The sequence below is a fragment of the Salminus brasiliensis genome, chromosome 22, assembly GCF_030463535.1.
Source record: "Salminus brasiliensis chromosome 22, fSalBra1.hap2, whole genome shotgun sequence".
NCBI lineage: Eukaryota > Metazoa > Chordata > Actinopteri > Characiformes > Bryconidae > Salminus > Salminus brasiliensis.
The window spans coordinates 20,717,498-20,734,234 of NC_132899.1; the positions used below are offsets into that span (position 1 = coordinate 20,717,498).

Consider the following 16,737-nt stretch of genomic DNA (forward strand, 5'->3'; position numbering starts at 1 on the left):
TGAAACAGTTAAAGAGTGAAACAAAGAGAGAGGGGAGGTGGAGGGGAGGGTGGATGATGAGCAGCGCCCGGAGGCGAGGGAAGCGTCTACACTGAAGTTAACCCGAGGCTAACCCTCCTGTCCCGAGCTTTCTCACTACACCTGCGAGAATGACAGAAGCGGAGTTATATGACGTCTACAGAGGGGTTTACGTCCCTAAACATCTCCACCCTCCAGAAAGCCTGAAATACTACGAGGACTTCACCTTCCGGCCGGACGACGTGCTTATTGTGACCTACCCGAAGTCTGGTAAGAGCAACCCACCAACCCAGTTGTGGAGCTCCGCTACAGAGCAGTGTGAGCCCACACTCCACTGTGGGAGCTGAGGGGAATGACCGTGATCCAGTGACAGATTTACTGTAACAGAGAACTTTATAAAGTACATACTGCTTTTACTACACGAATAGTCCTCGTCTGATAGCGCTGGAGCTAATGGTTAAGATAATTAGGATAATGTTGACCTTTTACCACATTAGGTTTCAGGTATGCAGGAATGTAGGAATATAGCCTGGGGCTTTTTTAAACTACTGTTTCCTCGCAAAACGGCTTTTTACAGGCTGTTATGACCAAAGGAAAGGGGCTAAACATGTCCTCCTCTTGAACACAGCTGTACTGGTTAGTGGGAGTTTCTGAGGGGGTGTTGTGGTTGCTGCAGGGACGACATGGCTGCAGGAGGTCGTACCACTGGTCCTCAGCGGCGGCGATGTCGCCTCGGTTCGGACCGTACCAAACTGGGACAGGGTGCCGTGGCTGGAGGAACATCGAGCAATCGTGTTGAATCTGGAGCAAAGACCCTCGCCTCGAACCTTTGCCACCCATTTTCACCGCGATATGATGAACGAGTCGTATTCCAAAGTGAAGCCAAAGGTAAAGAGATTGTTGAGCAATCAGTTGGCTAATGTGTCACCCATCTCACCAGCCATAGTCCCTCCCATAGCCTGCTTCTGTTAGTCCATGGGGGTTTATCAGAGATTCTGGACTTCTGACTGAAAATTAGCTTGGAAAAGCTTTTTTATTTTTTATCACCCTTGTACAAGGTCATGATGACCCTCATCAGTGATGAGTTCATAAATCTACCACACAGTTAAGTGACGCCTATCACTGGCCTATCAGTCATTGACAGACCTAGGCTCATTTGATTCTCTGGTCAAGGCTGTTCGGTCAGTTAGTGTGTACCGTACTGGTTTTCTGTCTTCGAAAGTTGCTAACAGGCAGGGCAGCAAAAACAGGCTTATCTGTTTTCGTTAAGACCGTAAAACGGCTAGCAATCCACTTTCTGGATTACTGTAGGACTACATCTTCATCTGTAAAACCTAAAGCTAAAATCCATTTGTAAAATCTTGCTTGAACCCTGTCCCAAAGGGGATCCTAACCTCAAACTTTGAACACGACGCAGGAGTCAGCTTTAAACTGACTGGTTCGTTAAATCCATCAACTGATTACTCTTCCCACAACATACAGAGCATCCCTCAAACACCCTAAATGGTGCTGAAAAGAGCTCACTCTGGGTGGACCACTGCAAGTAGCCAGAACTTGAATGCTGCTATGCTAAACATCCCTTTGATTGATTACAGACAGCTCACGCTTGCTGTTAGGACTGTGTTGTCACAGTCTTTTGGTTCATATGTAAATAAATCCTGCACCCATGTAATGTCTGTGCGCTCCGTAGCCTAGGTATACACACTTACGCCTTAAACAAGATGACAAGGTGACAATATGTAAGTAGGAGGTTGCAGACAGCAATGATAGCATTCCAGCTTGTTGTAGCCAGGCTGGATTAGTGTACTAGAGTCTGCATGGCATTCTTGCTGAGCTTGTCTCAGTGTGGTATGCTTTCACATTGCTTCTGCTTCTCCAGATTGATTGCTTTCTATGCTACCAAAGATGACAAAAGGAGGTTATTTTCTACCAGTCTACCAAAGGGACACACACATGACTGACAAAGGCTGATAGCTCCAAGGGAAAATAACTAGTAATTGTACTTATTATATCCTTTCTTCAGGTTATTTATGTAATGCGGAACCCCAAGGATGTCTTCACATCTTCCTTCCACTACTATGGAATGGCTTCCTACCTGGTAAATCCAGGCACTGCTGACGAGTTCCTGGAAAAGTTTCTGAATGGCAAAAGTAAGGCTTCCTGTCACCTTCTCACACCCTGTGCCCTTGCTTCTTCCAGGCCGTCATAAGAACAGTAGCCTTTACTTTTATTAGATTTACAAGGACAGTCAACATTTATATACCTCCCTAAATAAGCCTGATTTTCAGCTGTAGTTCTTGGACTGCTCTGCCGAAGAAAAAAAACAGGCTGGCCAGCTCAAGCTGGTTAAGCTGGTTGCCCAGCTCAGCTCTTCACCAGCTTTAGTTGCTTTCGTTTGTGTGGTCTACGAGCATGAGTAACCTGACCAAGCTAGACCACCAGTTTGACCAAGCTGGTTGACCTGCATGAGCAGCATCACACAAGCTCCAAGCTGAAAGACTAGTATGACCGGGCATGACCACAAGTACATGCAACACACACTATGCTGGTCAAGCGCCGGTTAACTAACTAGCTTACCAGCATAGGATATGTTGGAGGACTTGCTTTTTAAGCACCTTGACCATCACATACCAGCTTGGACCATCTAAAACCAGCTGAAAGCTGCACAAGAGCTGGGGTCTGCAGCAGGGTTGCCTTTTCTGTTGCTAAGATCTGACAAGATCATCTAAAAGTAGGGTATTATGCTCATTAAGGACATGTGCATTGATTAGTAATGTAAACAACCAATAATACTGATGATCCATTCCACATGTCTTTACTCTGTAAACAGACTTCAGTGTATTGCTTCAGGCATTTAGTTCGCATAGGAAGGATTCTGCTCTCAATAATGTCAACATTTTCTCTATCCACAGTCATGTTTGGTTCATGGTTTGACCATGTGAAGGGTTGGCTGAATGTTAAAAATGAAGATCACATTTTCTATATTTCTTATGAGGAAATGATACAGGTTAGTAGTACATATTGCACATATTTTTGATACAGATTTTACACCACTGAGCCAAAACATCATGACCACCTGCATAACATGCTGTTGGTCCCCCACACGCTGCCATAACAGCTCACGCTACAGGACCTCAGAAGGTGCCCTGTGGGTCCTGACCGTGAGATGTTATAGTTGATCCTTTAAATCTGGGGAACTGTAAGGTGGAGCCACCATGCATTGGACTTGGCCAGGACTTATCAGACCAGGCAACGTTCTTCCATTGCTCCAAAGTCTATTTCCAACACTTGCAAGTCCCATAGCTGCTTTCACCAGTGGACAGGGGTTTATGTGCGCAACCCAATGTGATGCACTTTGTGTTTTGACACATGAGCCTTTCTGTTGGTTTGAACCAAACGGGATTGCTATTGTTGGTCCATGTTACTGGTTTGTGGTCTGACCAATGTTGTGACCCAGTTATTTGGCCATAACGCGTTGGCCTTATCAAATTTGCTCAGGCCTTAATACCTGACCGTTTTTCGCCCACACCTAACTATGTCAACTATGAAAACTGAATCTCCAAGTACTGTCTAACATATCCCAGACCTTCACATTCATCCAGACATGTCGTAATGTTTTGGCTCATTGTTGTGTAACAGCATGATTTCCTACGTATAGGCATGAAGCATCGTGTCTGAGACTGTGTCTGTGGTATGTGTGTGATTGGAAATACTGCAGGACTTGAAAGGATCTGTGTCGAGGATCGGCCAGTTTCTTGGGAAGTCTCTGAGTCCAGAAGTGGTGGAGAAAATAGCTGACAACTGCGTGTTCAAAAACATGAAGCAGAACCCCATGTCCAACTTTTCTCTAGTTCCAGCAGAGTTCATGGATCAGAAGAAATCAGAATTCCTCAGGAAAGGTAGAATACACTAATTGCACAGTAACTTCCAAAAAGCAGATTCCTTTATTCCTTTATTTAGACTTTATTCCTGGATCTGTAATGCTACGTTCATGTTTTGTATGTTTTAGGAGTTGCTGGTGACTGGAAGAACCTTTTTACGGAGGCCCAAACGGAGAGATTTGAAGCTGTTTACAAAGACAAAATGAAAGATGTGACGTTTAAATTTGCATGGTGATTAATGGAACTAACCATATCCACCATAAGCACTGTTATGATGGTAGAACTAGCCACACAGTCCAGCAGGGTGTTATACAGGAAATATAATATTAACACTAGTAATGTTTTGGTTTATAACCAGTGCATAAACCCTTTACTGCATAAACCCTTTACAAATATGAAATATATGTTTTTTTATTAGAAATGATATAATTCAGAGGTGTCCAGTCTTATCTCAAAGGGACACTTTGAGTGCATATTAACCTGTTTGTACTGCCCTGCCTAGGTGTCTGTTTACTAGCAAGGTTAATTCAAAATAAGGCATGGATATAACATTAACAGTAGAAGACAGACAACCACCACAGCAGGCGGCTCAAGTTGACTACAGAATAGTTTAACACAGAATGCTTCCAAAATAACGCTAACCCTAAAATTCACTTCAGTTTCATATATCTGTCAAAGACCAAATGGATCACTATATCGTTCACTGCTTGTTGCCAGAAATACTGCATGAACACTGTATTTGTCATGTTACTGTACGCATGTGATTCGGTAAGAACAGGAAATGACTGTATTATATATATAGACAGGCCTCTGGTTCTGTCTGCTTTCTTTGGTTTTGCCATATATGTAATAAATAACCTTAAGAGCCTCTGTGACCAAATCATCTCCTTTCATTTAAACTTCTGTGTCCTAAAATTAAATAATTGCAAAAAGTTTTAAAAAAAATACCACATTTTACATTTATTTTTTATGCCAATGTAAAAATTAATGAATAAATACATGAATAAAAAACTAACTTGATTTATGTTAATCAACACGCTGTTTTGGTTTGACTAATGGTTGCTGTAGATGCCTGGACATATCGGCGTTGAGAAGGCGGGACTTAAGCAGTTTGACCAATCTGATGTAGAAGGAGATACATGTAGACCAATACCGGCGGTTAGAAGGCGGGACTTAAGCAGTTTGACCAATCTGATGTAGAAGGAGATACATGTAGACCAATACCGGCGGTTAGAAGGTGGGACTTCAGCAGTTTGACCAATCTGATGTAGAAGGAGATACATGTAGACCAATACCGGCGGTTAGAAGGTGGGACTTCAGCAGTTTGACCAATGGTTGATGTAGATGCCGGACATGTAGGCCAATAGCGGCAGTGCGGGGGCGGGGCGTAAGTAGTTGATGTAGATACGGTGACATGTAAACCAAGACGGGACTTAAACAGACGCATTGAAATTAATGTGAAATCCTGGACGTTTTACACAATTTAGAAATCCTGACCAGGCGAACTTTTCCCTTCCCAAAAAAGAGGACATGTGCGGAAAAAGGGGACGATTGGTCAACCTAAATAAAATATGATCCTGGCAGTATGGCTAGTAAAATAGCTTAATGAATCTGTAGATCTGATAGCAAACATATTAGAGGTGATGTGAGGGTGTGAATAGCTGGAAGCACTTATTACGAAAAAATAACATTTGCACTACAAAACTGAAAGTGGACATATGAGACTGTTAAGCCTGCGTTTGTGACTGGAATTACTGGGGTTAGCAGGAGAAAATGCTTCAGTTTCTTAAACTGAATTTTGTTGGTGGAAAAACTGCCTTCATTTAAGAGCAAGGAAGGAGAGTCTTCTGAAGATAATAAATAAAAAGGTGGCACATAGCTACATATTTCATTTTATTTTAAATGAACCTCCTTATGTACTGTCTTCAGCCGCCTGCTGCGCGCATAAGCACGCCTCCAGTACAGCAGGGGGCGACATGTGTGCGCTTTCCTACGCAGCCGATCCGAGGACGCGCAAAAGGCGAACAATAACAATAACAGCAGTCAGAAGAGCTTCAGAGGAGCGGAGACCCTCTCCGAGTGAATTAACATTACAGTGGAATTAAAACAATAATAGTAATATTCAGAAAATATAGCTACATTTTGTCCACTGAAGTTGACACGAACACCCCGACTGTAGTGGCACAATAACCGGCGTTTTTTAACACAAACACAGCCCCCAACTGCCAGGTCTGCCCACCAGTCACCAGAGCTCCGTTTGTTTACTAAAGCTACAGGGGTGTCGGAGAGCAGAAAAGCGCCCCGATACAGAAACAGCAGCACACAGCAGCAGTAAGGACCTTTACAGAGACTACAGGCTCGTACAGGGAGCGAGTGATGAGCTGAGGACGAAATCATGGTGCACGGAGGGGATGGTGTGTGCAGGCAGCATGGCAGTCCAGCACAGAGACCCACACACACCCGACTGGCTGGTTCTTCAGCTCAGAGGGGGCTTTCTAGCCATGCCACAGCATCAGGTACAATACACTAGTAGCTAGCTAGCTTCTCTTCCCACATCCTTCCCTCCCTGTTCTCCTCAGTGTTTGTCTGTGAGGCTCCAGACAGGTGATCAGGCAGAGGAAGCTGTCAGCCTGCAGCCTGTGAGAAACTAGTGATGCTTTGTTGGGGAGCTGCTAGTGCTGCTAGCTTCATTTTCACTAACACGTTGAGCCACTGGCTTATTATTCAAGGATTAATCTTAAGGCTTATTGATCAGTAACTACTGTGATTTTATTAGTATATACTCTAGTTAAAGTATTCAATAATTACTATGAAAGGTAGCGCTAGCTAGATAAACATGATGCAGTTTTGATGATGACGAGGAACCAAGATGTTGACATGTATGCAGGCCTTTAAGGAGCAATGATAAGTCTTGCATAATTCTTCAGTTAGGGGGACTCTATTAGGGGAGTCCTAAATACTTTATTACAAAATAAATAGCCTAGTTATTAAAAATGTATTGCACCACCCATAAAATAATGCACCAAAATCATATGTTTTTTTTTTTATGATTTAAGCATCAATACTTTGGCCTTGTTTCCCAACCCAGCCGTTGACACTTTTATGCTCTTCTCTGCATTCCTTAAAAAAGCACAGTGTTTTTTATAATAACAAATATGATCATAAAAAGAAAGTTTATTACTCTCCCTAACATCCCCTCCCCTCCCCTTACCGCCATTGCCGTAACAGCTTATTGATGTTTTAGGATTTTTTTGAAGGTAAGACTTGTTTAAATCGTAGCCTGACAGGAGAGCACATGTCAGCCATGAACAAACAGTGACGTTATAATGTGTGGAAAAGTGAGTAATTTAATCCTGATTTCTTTCTGATCATGGAGTAGGTTTATTCTGCGTCATAACCGGTAAATAATAAATAATAAATAGTAATAAATCCCCTTTACTGCAACACGTCATTACCAACACAAAACGTATGACACTCAGTAATGGTAATGACAGGTTTTCACTTTCATCATCAGAATATTTGAAAGGAATTCATTCTAAATGTATCTGTCACTGTACTATGTACAGCAAAATGTTTCCCCCCATTTTACCCAACTGTGGTAGTGAACACACACACACTAGTGAACTAGGGGCAGTGAGCAAACAAACACCCAGAGCAGTGGGCAGCCAACTCCTGCTCCCGTGGAGCAAAGATGATGAAGGGCCTTGCTCAAGGGCCCAACAGTGGCAGCTTGCCAATCCCGGGAATCGAACCCACAACCCTGTCATCAGTAGCCCGGTGCTCTAACCGCTGAGACACCACTGTCACTTCTAGCTAATTCATTTAACAAATTATTTTTTAACCAATTCTAATTCTAGTTCAGTCATGGCCATCATTAACTCTGTGCTTTAACGCAGGTAAAACTCCTTCGTTTCGACGTAATTGTGCAGTTGAAGAATCACAGTTCACTAACCTGTAACACACTTTTAAACTGAGAGCACCCACGAATGAGTGAAATTTTCACTCAAGTAACTTATTCATAGATAATAGAAAATATTAAAACTACATTGAGGAACCCAAGCAAGAATATGGGCAAAACTCCTAATGCTTCATTCTCCAACCTTTGTAACTTGCCCACAGGCCTGCCCCTCGGATGGTCATAGTCAAAACCTCATCCCTATCTAAAGACCTTTGAGCTTTGTTTTTGCAAGCAGTCCACTGAGTGTTTTGCCGCTCCCTTGCTGCCTTCGCACACAGCCTGAAGACCTGTCGGTGAACAGGTGTATCATCATCACTGACTCTTATTAGCGTATTACCTAGAGGGATGCTTTAAATGGACAGTGATGCCTCTTGGTAAAGCGCTCTGGATAAGAGTGTCTGCTAAATGTCATACATGTACATTAGCCTGGGAGACATAATGTCTGCATCTCTCTGAGGTACAAGAAATACACTCATCTACAAAGGTCATGAAAACATCATGAACTAGGGATGTGCCCTGGTTCTCGAGTTCGAAATGAAGCAGTGGCTGGTTGCACGTGTCCTCACCCACTCATAACCTGTAATAGGGGGAGAGTACTAACGGGTGGGCTGAGTAATTGTCTGTTTAGATTGTCAGTCTTTTGCCTCCAGCTGTAAATGACGTGAACGTGTAATCATGGTGTCTCTCTGTATCAGTGTCAGTGTTGGTTGGATATGTAAACAGTGTGGGGAAGGGATTAGTTTCATTTTCTCACACACTGAGCTCAGTCGTGCACAGGGTTAACTGCTGGTCAACAAGCATCGCTGTGCACAGTCCTTACTGAACCATTCAGCATGTCAGTATGTCTGGATAAGTCCTCCGTTACTTATCCAGCAGAAAAACTCCAGACTTCCCTTGGCTGTTTGGCCATGATGAAAAACTACTTTCTGCTAATTGCGTGTGCCAAATTATCTTCTTTTATCAATCAGCCAGTGTGGCATGTGCAAATCAGTCCTGAGGCATGTAGCTAGACTGTAAGAATAGAAAAGTTATATTGATGTTATAAGGCTTATGTTGCTACATAGTACAGTTGCACAGTATTGGAAAGAATTGACACTGCAGTATATTTTTCTTCTGTGGCCTGTATTGCAATATTAAAAAACCCAGCAGATTTCACCAGATTTCACCAGAACCAATATATCATGATATGAATGACTAAGATTGAAGTACAATAAATGATATTTAAATATAGATCTTTCCTCTAGTAGATAGATCATGATAAATTCATATGACATTGCACGTCCTGCCATGTGATTATTGCGCATGCAAACGATATACTGTACTGTTGCTAGATCGGCACTATAGTGTTGCTTAGTGGTAGGTAGAGTGTTGCTAGGTTGTTGCAAAACAGTGTTGGTAGTTGTCTCTTTGGGGTCAAATTGGGTAAAAAATGATGGCTAAGTGTGTCCAGTCTTTTGCCTCTAGCTGTAACTAATATGATCGTGTAATCATGGTGTCTCTCTGTATCAGTGTCAGTGTTGGTTCTGCAGATGAGCAGGATATGTAAACAGTGTGGGGAAGGGATTAGTTTCATTTTCTCACACACTGAGCTCAGTCCTGCACAGGGTTAACTGGCCTCACCAGTTTAGGTATCGAGTTTCAGGAATGGAAGCATTATCTCAGACTCCAGCTGGTCACTAAACAGTCTGTGCTCTTGCCGAGGGCTGGGCCACGTGACTCCACTCCCCCCCTGCCGCCAGCAGCCAGGATTAGATCAGCTGAGAGCCAGAGCAGGAAACTGAAACCTAAGGACGTTAGAACTGTCTTGTCTTAACATCCGTTGCCATTGCAGTAGGGTCCGCGCTGAAGCAGACCTGTCAGTCACGATCAAAAGTGGTGAAATGTAAAGTGCTTCTGTTATTGTGTGAGACTGGAGTCTCTCTCTCCCCCCTCTCTCTCTCGTTCTCTGTTTCTCTAGAAATGAAAGTTGAGGGCGAGTGCTGGGTGATGTTGCGTGTTACTTTCTGTTTCCTTTTTTCACTTGATGAGCAACACAGCTCTTATTGGCTGTTTACTAAAGGGTGAGGGGAGGAGAGTGCTATAAGCCAACAACAGGCAAATGCATTACTTAGTTGGCAGACAGACTTAACAGTGTATAACCCATCATCATTTATGGTAAGTCTGACTTTTGCACTGCTGTAACTATGCTTACTCTAAGTGATGGTATTGATGTGCTTTACTTGCATTTAGTCACTGTCAAGCACGAGCCTTGTATCTCCAAAATTGCAAATTGCAATTTAGAAGGACACAACCTTTCAACTTTCAATAGACGTCAGTGTAAAAAGATGTAATTTCAAGTCATTTTGGGGCATTTCTATTGGTTGGTTCATCATAAACGTTGGACACGATATCAACAACAACTCCTCGATTTAAATTGTATCAAAAGTGGGTTGCACTGTTTGTCATGGTACTGTTATGTTGGTCATGATGGGTGAAAGTTACTGAATACTCAACATCCTAAACGCAAAGCGTCAGCACTTCATTTCCTCGCGTTTTAAGCTGCATAATATTCATAGCGGTTTTACTGTAGTTACTGCATATATACAGCACAGTATACAGTGCTTGCAGTTTAAATGGCTAAGCCTTTATACTTGCAGTTTAAAGGGCTAAGTCATTGAATCTTGTTTCACTGCATGTTTGAGAAGGGTGGGAGCAGAATCATGTCAACAATAATTTGCTGTGCTGTAGAATCGAGAGTGAATTAAAGTCTTCCTGGAATCAAAATGACCTTTTTTTTACCTTGTTAGTTTATTTCTCTGCTCATATTTAAACAAATTCTCATTTCCCTCCTAAAACTTTTTTTTTTAATTTCCGAACCAGTGGGCAGAGACAAGTATTATGAATCATTAATGTCATTACACCACCCCCACATATCAGGGGTCAGAATTTTTCAGAATTTCCTGGATCGCTGGGTGGTTACTGGGAGTTGTCGTTCTTGCTGTATTAACAGGCCAGCGCTCAAAAAGGTGTCTCATGACCTTCCTTTTATTCATGTTTAATAGCATTTGCTTTCCATCAGATCGAGTACACTGTATAAAGTATACGTTCCTTGAGGTCCTTCAATTTCACACTGTGGAGGAACCTCTTCAGGTGCTTTAGAGGAACCTTCAAGGAATCTTTTTCTTGAAAAAAAACTTTTCTTGAAAGTTCCTCAAAGTTTCAAATCGAAGAAGCTCCACTTTTCACAGCGTAGAGTCAGTATATACAGTGGCGTGCCAAAGTTTAGGCATCCTGGTCATAATAAATGTAAATAATGTTGACTTGTGGAGTCGTTGCTAAAGTTACTTATCATAAGCTTCAATCATAAATCATAGACAGAGGTGAATCACTGACTCCTGTACAGACTTGTGGGGCTGTTCTTTGGTAATAGCCTGTGGCAGACATTTTAATATTACTATATATATATACATATACATATATATATATTTAATATATATATATATATATATATATATATACAGTGCCCTCCATAATTATTGGCACCCCTGGTTAAGATGTGTTCTTTAGCTTCTAATAAATAGTTTTTCTCTAAATAATATAGGACTATGATGGAAAAAAGAGTAAAATCCAACCTTTAACTCAAGTGAATTTTAAGGGGGAAAACAAATCCCTGACTAAGAAATAATTATTCTTCATAAAATCACCTGTTCCACAATTATTGGCACCCCTAACATTTCTTAGGAAATAAATGTAATTAAAGTATTTCTGTCAATTCTACAGTAGTTTACGAAGTTGATCAGAGTATGTAGGAACATTTCATTAGTAATTCACAACTTCCTGTTTCCCTGGGGTATAAATATGACGTGACACAGAGGCCATTTCTCTTCAACATGGGAAAGACAAAGGAACATACCATTCAAGTAAGGCAGATGTGTGTTGACCTCCACAAGTCAGGCAATGGCTACAAGAAAATAGCCACTCACCTCCACCTGTCCATATCTACTGTCAGAGAAATTATTAAGAAGTTTAAAACAACTGGAACAGTGGTAAACAAGCCTGGACGAGGACGCAAGTTTATTTTGCCACCCCACACAGTGAGGAGGATGATAAGAGAAATAAAAAGGTCTCCAAAGCTCATTGTTACAGATTTGCAACAAATGGTAGCTTCTTGGGGTCACAAAGTCTCCAAAACAACCATCAGGCACTATCTGCATGCCAACAAGCTGTTTGGGAGACATGCACGGAAAAAACCTTTTCTCACTCACAATCATAAACGCAAACGTTTGGAGTTTGCTAAGCAGTACTGGAACTTCAGCTGGGACCGTGTGCTTTGGTCAGATGAAACTAAGATAGAGCTTTTTGGCAACAAGTGCTCTAAGTGGGTCTGGCGTAACACAAGAGCTGAGTATACAGAAAAGCACCTCATGCCCACTGTGAAATATGGGGGAGGATCAGTGATGCTGTGGGCCTGTTTCTCTTCCAAAGGCCCTGGGAACCTTGTTAGGGTGCATGGCATCATGAACATTTTAAAACAAAATCTGGTGGCTTCTGCCCAAAAGCTGAAGATGGGTCGTCACTGGGTCTTTCAGCAAGATAATGACCCAAAACATATGGCCAAATCTACACAGAAATGGTTCACCACACACAGAATCAAGCTCCTCCCATGGCCATCTCAGTCCCCAGACCTCAACTCCATTGAAAACCTGTGGGGTGAGCTGAAGAGGAGAGTGCAGAGGAGAGGACCCAGGTCGCTGGATGATTTAGAGAGATTGTGCAAAGAGGAATAGTCAAAGATCCCTTTATCTGTATTCTCCCATCTTGTGAAACATTATAAGAGAAGATTAGGTGCTGTTTTGTTGGCAAAAGGGGGTTGTAGAAAGTATTAACATCAGGGGTGCCAATAATTGTGGCACACATGATTTGATGTTAAACAATTATTTCTTAATGTGGGATTTTTTTCCTACTGAATAAATTCTTTAAAGAAGTTAAAGGTTGGATTTTACTCTTTTTTCCATCGTGGTCCTATATTATTTAGAAAAAAGCTAAAGAACACATCTTAACCAGGGGTGCCAATAATTATGGAGGGCACTGTATATGTGTATATATATATATATATATATATATATATATATATATATATATATATATATATATATATTTATATATAATTTCCCAATGTCAGTTTTGCTCTAATTTTAACTGTGTTATATTTGTGGGTTTCTGTTCTAACAAGCCTCAATTGAAATACTTGCAGATCACAAAATGGATAAAACCAGTAAGAACGTTGTACGTCTACTAGAACATCACCCTCAAGGCATCCCTCTCTCGAAGGTGGCTGTGTTCTACAGTCAGAGGTACCATCGTAACCTGACCGTGGCAGACCTAGGCTTCACCTCTATTGCTGATTTCATCGCCTCTTTGTCTGAAGATCTGGAGGTCCAAGATGGAACAGTCTTCCACAGGAAACACGGGCCACAGAGGCAGGATACAGAGGACATGGTCCAGCTGCTCAAAAGCTGTCCAGCAGGCATTCCACTCAGTAAGCTAGCGGTCACTTTCAGTCAGAGGTATAAAAGAAACTTCACCCTGTCAGCTGTGGGCTTTCCCACAATGGCCACTTTTATTGACTCTCTAAGCAACGAGCTGTGTGTGATGGGTACCGTAGTGTACCACAAGAGCCACACTGCATTCACAGGTAATGACTCCCTTAATGGAAATGCAATTCTGATGTGCACTGATTGCATTGGTTGCTCTTGTTTCCTTTCTGTGGTTTTACAGGGCTCAGACGGAGCATTTTCAGTCAGCACTAATGATTAGCCAGGCTTGATGGATTTCCTCAGTTTAGCAAAACACATTTTCACACATGAATATGGCCAGTCAAAGGTCACTTGATGAGCTAATGTCAATTAGTGGCCAATGCTCTTCCCGTTTGCAAGCAGGAACACACCAAAAACTCAAACTGCAGTGTTTTCTTATGGTCTTACTTGGTGATTGCTGTGGAGTTGCTAAGTAATTGGTTGGCAGTTGCCATGCTGTTCTATTGGTGGTTGTTATGGGGTTATAAAAAGATGGGATATCTCATACCTCACAACTGAGTTGTGAATTCTCACTCTAACTGTCGGCTTTAAATGTAAAAAAAAAAAAAAAAAAACTGAAAATTGCATAGTGGAATCCTGGCTTTAGTGGTTGCTAGGGTCCTTTAGGGTGTTACTAGGTGGTTGGTTAAGCCATGTGCTAAAGTTTTCCTGGTGGTTGCTATAGGGTTGCTAGGAATTTACTAGTTGAGTAACATGGTGTTGTGTGGTGGGTGCTATAATGTTGCTAGATGGTTAATATGGTATCCCTGGTGGTTGCTATGATGTTGCTAAGTGGTTGCTAGTTGGGTGCTATGTGCTAGTGTGTTGATAGGTGGCTGCTACCCAGATGCTATGGTATCCCAAGTGGTTGCTATAGTGTCTAAGGGGATTGCTAGGGGTTGCTGCGTTACCCTATGGGGTTGGCTTGCTGTTACTAGTGTATTTGTATCATTCAGACATGAGATGGTTGTGCAAACTCATGCACCCTATTCAATTTTATGGGGAAATAATGAATTGCTATGTGGAAACCATACATCCAACTTAAGAGTTAGCAGAAATTCCTCAGAAAAAGAAGAAATCGGATGATTATGCTTTGCAGTGTGTATCTATAATAATCTTAAACATGAAGCGCTAGCCTACGTTAGAGCCCTGGCTTGGTTGAGATGTAACCACAGTAAGTTAACAAGAAATCTGAGTGTCTTTTCTTGATCATAGAATTGAACTGTTGCTCTACGGACATTCAATGCTATCTTTTCCAGGTTCAGGTAAAGACAGAATTTCTCGAGAAGTGGTGGACATGGTTAAAGAGCACCCAAAAGGCATCCCCCTCAAGAAGCTGACTGTATCCTACAGTCAGCAGTACAAAAGAAACCTGACTGTGTCCGAGCTTGGCTTCTCCTCAGTCAGTGCCTTTGTTGACTCTTTGTCCGAGGACTTGTGTGTGGAAAATGAGAATGTCTTCCACAGGACACACAGGGCCACTCCTGGGCCCTCAGCACCATCCAGTCAAACCCCACCTCCTCTGATGTCTAGTACCGGAATCTCCTTTGGTGCTACTGCTACTAGTTCTGCACCAAAGGTGGACGAAATGACACAGGGTGAGCTGCTTACAAAGGTTAAGGAGGTCATCAGGGTCTACCCAGCTGCCGCGACCTCCATCACCCAGCTGCAGAATGGCTTCTTCCTTCTTTTCGGCGCAATACTGCCGCTGAAGCTCTATATGTCGCTCTATGATAGTCAAGCCAAGAAACAGCAGGCATCTCCTAGCCAAGCGCTGGTTATGGCAGAGCTGGAAACAGGAAGATCTGCTAGTACGTAACATAATGATCACCAGAACTTTCTCACTCCTTACTCCACAATATGACTTCCAGCACATTAAGAACATCAGCTGAACATTAGTGCATGACTCACTTGAATCACTAGCTGCTAACTTTAGTGTTTTTCCAACTGAACCACAGAGGCTTAACGTTATAGTTTAGTTCCCTCTTAGTGTAAATGTGGTTAACTAGATAAGGTATGTTTGGTCCAACGTCTACCTTGTATGTATAATATATGCATATATATATTATACATAAAATGTATATTAGCTGCAAGGTTATTACAGCTAACAAGCAATATATAAATGAGCCTTGAATGCATGAATACATTCTTTTGCACACTGCATAGATCAGTGGTTCCCAATCCTGGTCCTGGAGGATCATTTTACTGTTTACTCTGATCCAGCCATTTAGCTAATTAACAAGCCTTTAGGTGGTTTGCTAGAGCAGGAAACCACTTATATATGCAAGACAGGTTTGGGAACCACTGCTATAGATAACAGCATGATATCAAGAGTGGAAAGTATTTTCAGGACTACTATTTTCAGGGCTTTATGGGGTATATTGGCTTTTAATGTAAAAAAAAATCAAGGCAATTTAAACAAATTAAGACAGGCTAACTAAAATGGTAAAGTAGCTGGTATTTCAGAGCTAGCTTTTTGAGTTAACTCAACTTACTTTAGTCAAAAGTTTTCCTAACTCACTTTTTTTTTCTTCTGTATCAACAATGCTTTTTAAGTTGTGCCTCAAAAACCTTAGTAAATGAGCTGCAGATGAAATTGCTTAATAATCAGCAATTATTGATTTTATTATGTGTTGTTCCTCCAGGATCCTTGCCAGGATTTTAACCTATGATCTCCTCACACTTTTAATGGGCAGGCGATCAGACTGTTGTGCCACTCTAGAGCTTTCCCCCAATTTGGTACTGTTCATAAAACCCTCAAACAGTACTTATGTTCCCCACTCCCGACACTAGGATAGTAAGGGTAAGGACACATGATACCTGCAAAGTCAGCCATCGCCTTTTTTCAAACTGACACTAATGCGGCATTGTGACACAGCCGAAATGCTCTAACAGACGCCTGTGCTTGCCAGCATTGCTTAAGAATAATATGGGGAGAGAGCGTCATCTACCCACCGAGGGACCTCTGGGCCTTAGCAGTAGCATATTAGACCCCTAAGTCACTCAGAGCCCTCTTAATATGTATTGTTGACCAAACTGAGATGCAGAAGTAAAAAATGTGAGTTAGGAGAACTTTGTGTTTTTGACAAAACTAAGTTGAGTTATCTCAGAAACGCTCAGTAGTCAGTTACGTTATCATTTAAGTTGGCCTACAGAGTAGCTACATTAGCTTTATGGCTCCAGTGCAGAACTAAGGAAGAGAACAGACACCAAACATGTCTTGACTGATTACCTACATGCAGGATGAGGGAGGCATTGTGTAAATTATCATTAAAAAATTTTTTTTCCAGAATTATTGCATTTATACTACTACCTCTGTTGCTGT

At 41.9% G+C, this 16,737-nt stretch overlaps 2 protein-coding genes across 5 annotated transcripts in view; both read left to right on the forward strand.

The window, feature by feature from the left end:
- The first annotated feature begins 44 nt into the window (after window positions 1-44).
- On the forward strand, window positions 45-4,767 carry LOC140543796 (sulfotransferase 2B1-like). Its single transcript, XM_072667043.1, has 6 exons — window positions 45-288; window positions 695-906; window positions 2,042-2,168; window positions 2,931-3,025; window positions 3,737-3,917; window positions 4,028-4,767. Exons 1-6 carry the CDS (start codon window positions 150-152, stop codon window positions 4,132-4,134), a joined length of 861 nt encoding a protein of 286 aa, XP_072523144.1. The 5' UTR covers window positions 45-149; the 3' UTR covers window positions 4,135-4,767.
- A 1,188-nt stretch (window positions 4,768-5,955) lies between these two features.
- The window catches only part of LOC140544511 (uncharacterized), a 62,997-nt gene continuing 52,215 nt past the window's right edge, over window positions 5,956-16,737 (forward strand). Inside the window, exons 1-3 of one of the 4 annotated variants that reach the window (XM_072668098.1) lie at window positions 5,956-6,415; window positions 13,091-13,531; window positions 14,672-15,223. In XM_072668098.1, coding sequence (XP_072524199.1) covers window positions 6,295-6,415; window positions 13,091-13,531; window positions 14,672-15,223 — 1,114 coding nt within the window. In that variant the 5' untranslated portion in view covers window positions 5,956-6,294. Of the gene's footprint in view, window positions 6,416-9,933; window positions 10,012-13,090; window positions 13,532-14,671; window positions 15,224-16,737 lie in introns of those variants that run through there. The other 3 variants (XM_072668100.1, XM_072668099.1, XM_072668101.1) reach the window with 3 other exon arrangements.

Coding starts and splice junctions, on each gene's coding strand:
- LOC140543796 (XM_072667043.1), top strand. CDS start 150: ATGACAGAAGCGGAGTTATATGACGTCTACAGAGGGGTTTACGTCCCT. Junction 2,169..2,930: donor AAAGTTTCTGAATGGCAAAA/GTAAGGCTTCCT, acceptor CTCTATCCACAG/TCATGTTTGGTTCATGGTTT. Junction 3,918..4,027: donor ATCAGAATTCCTCAGGAAAG/GTAGAATACACT, acceptor TGTATGTTTTAG/GAGTTGCTGGTGACTGGAAG.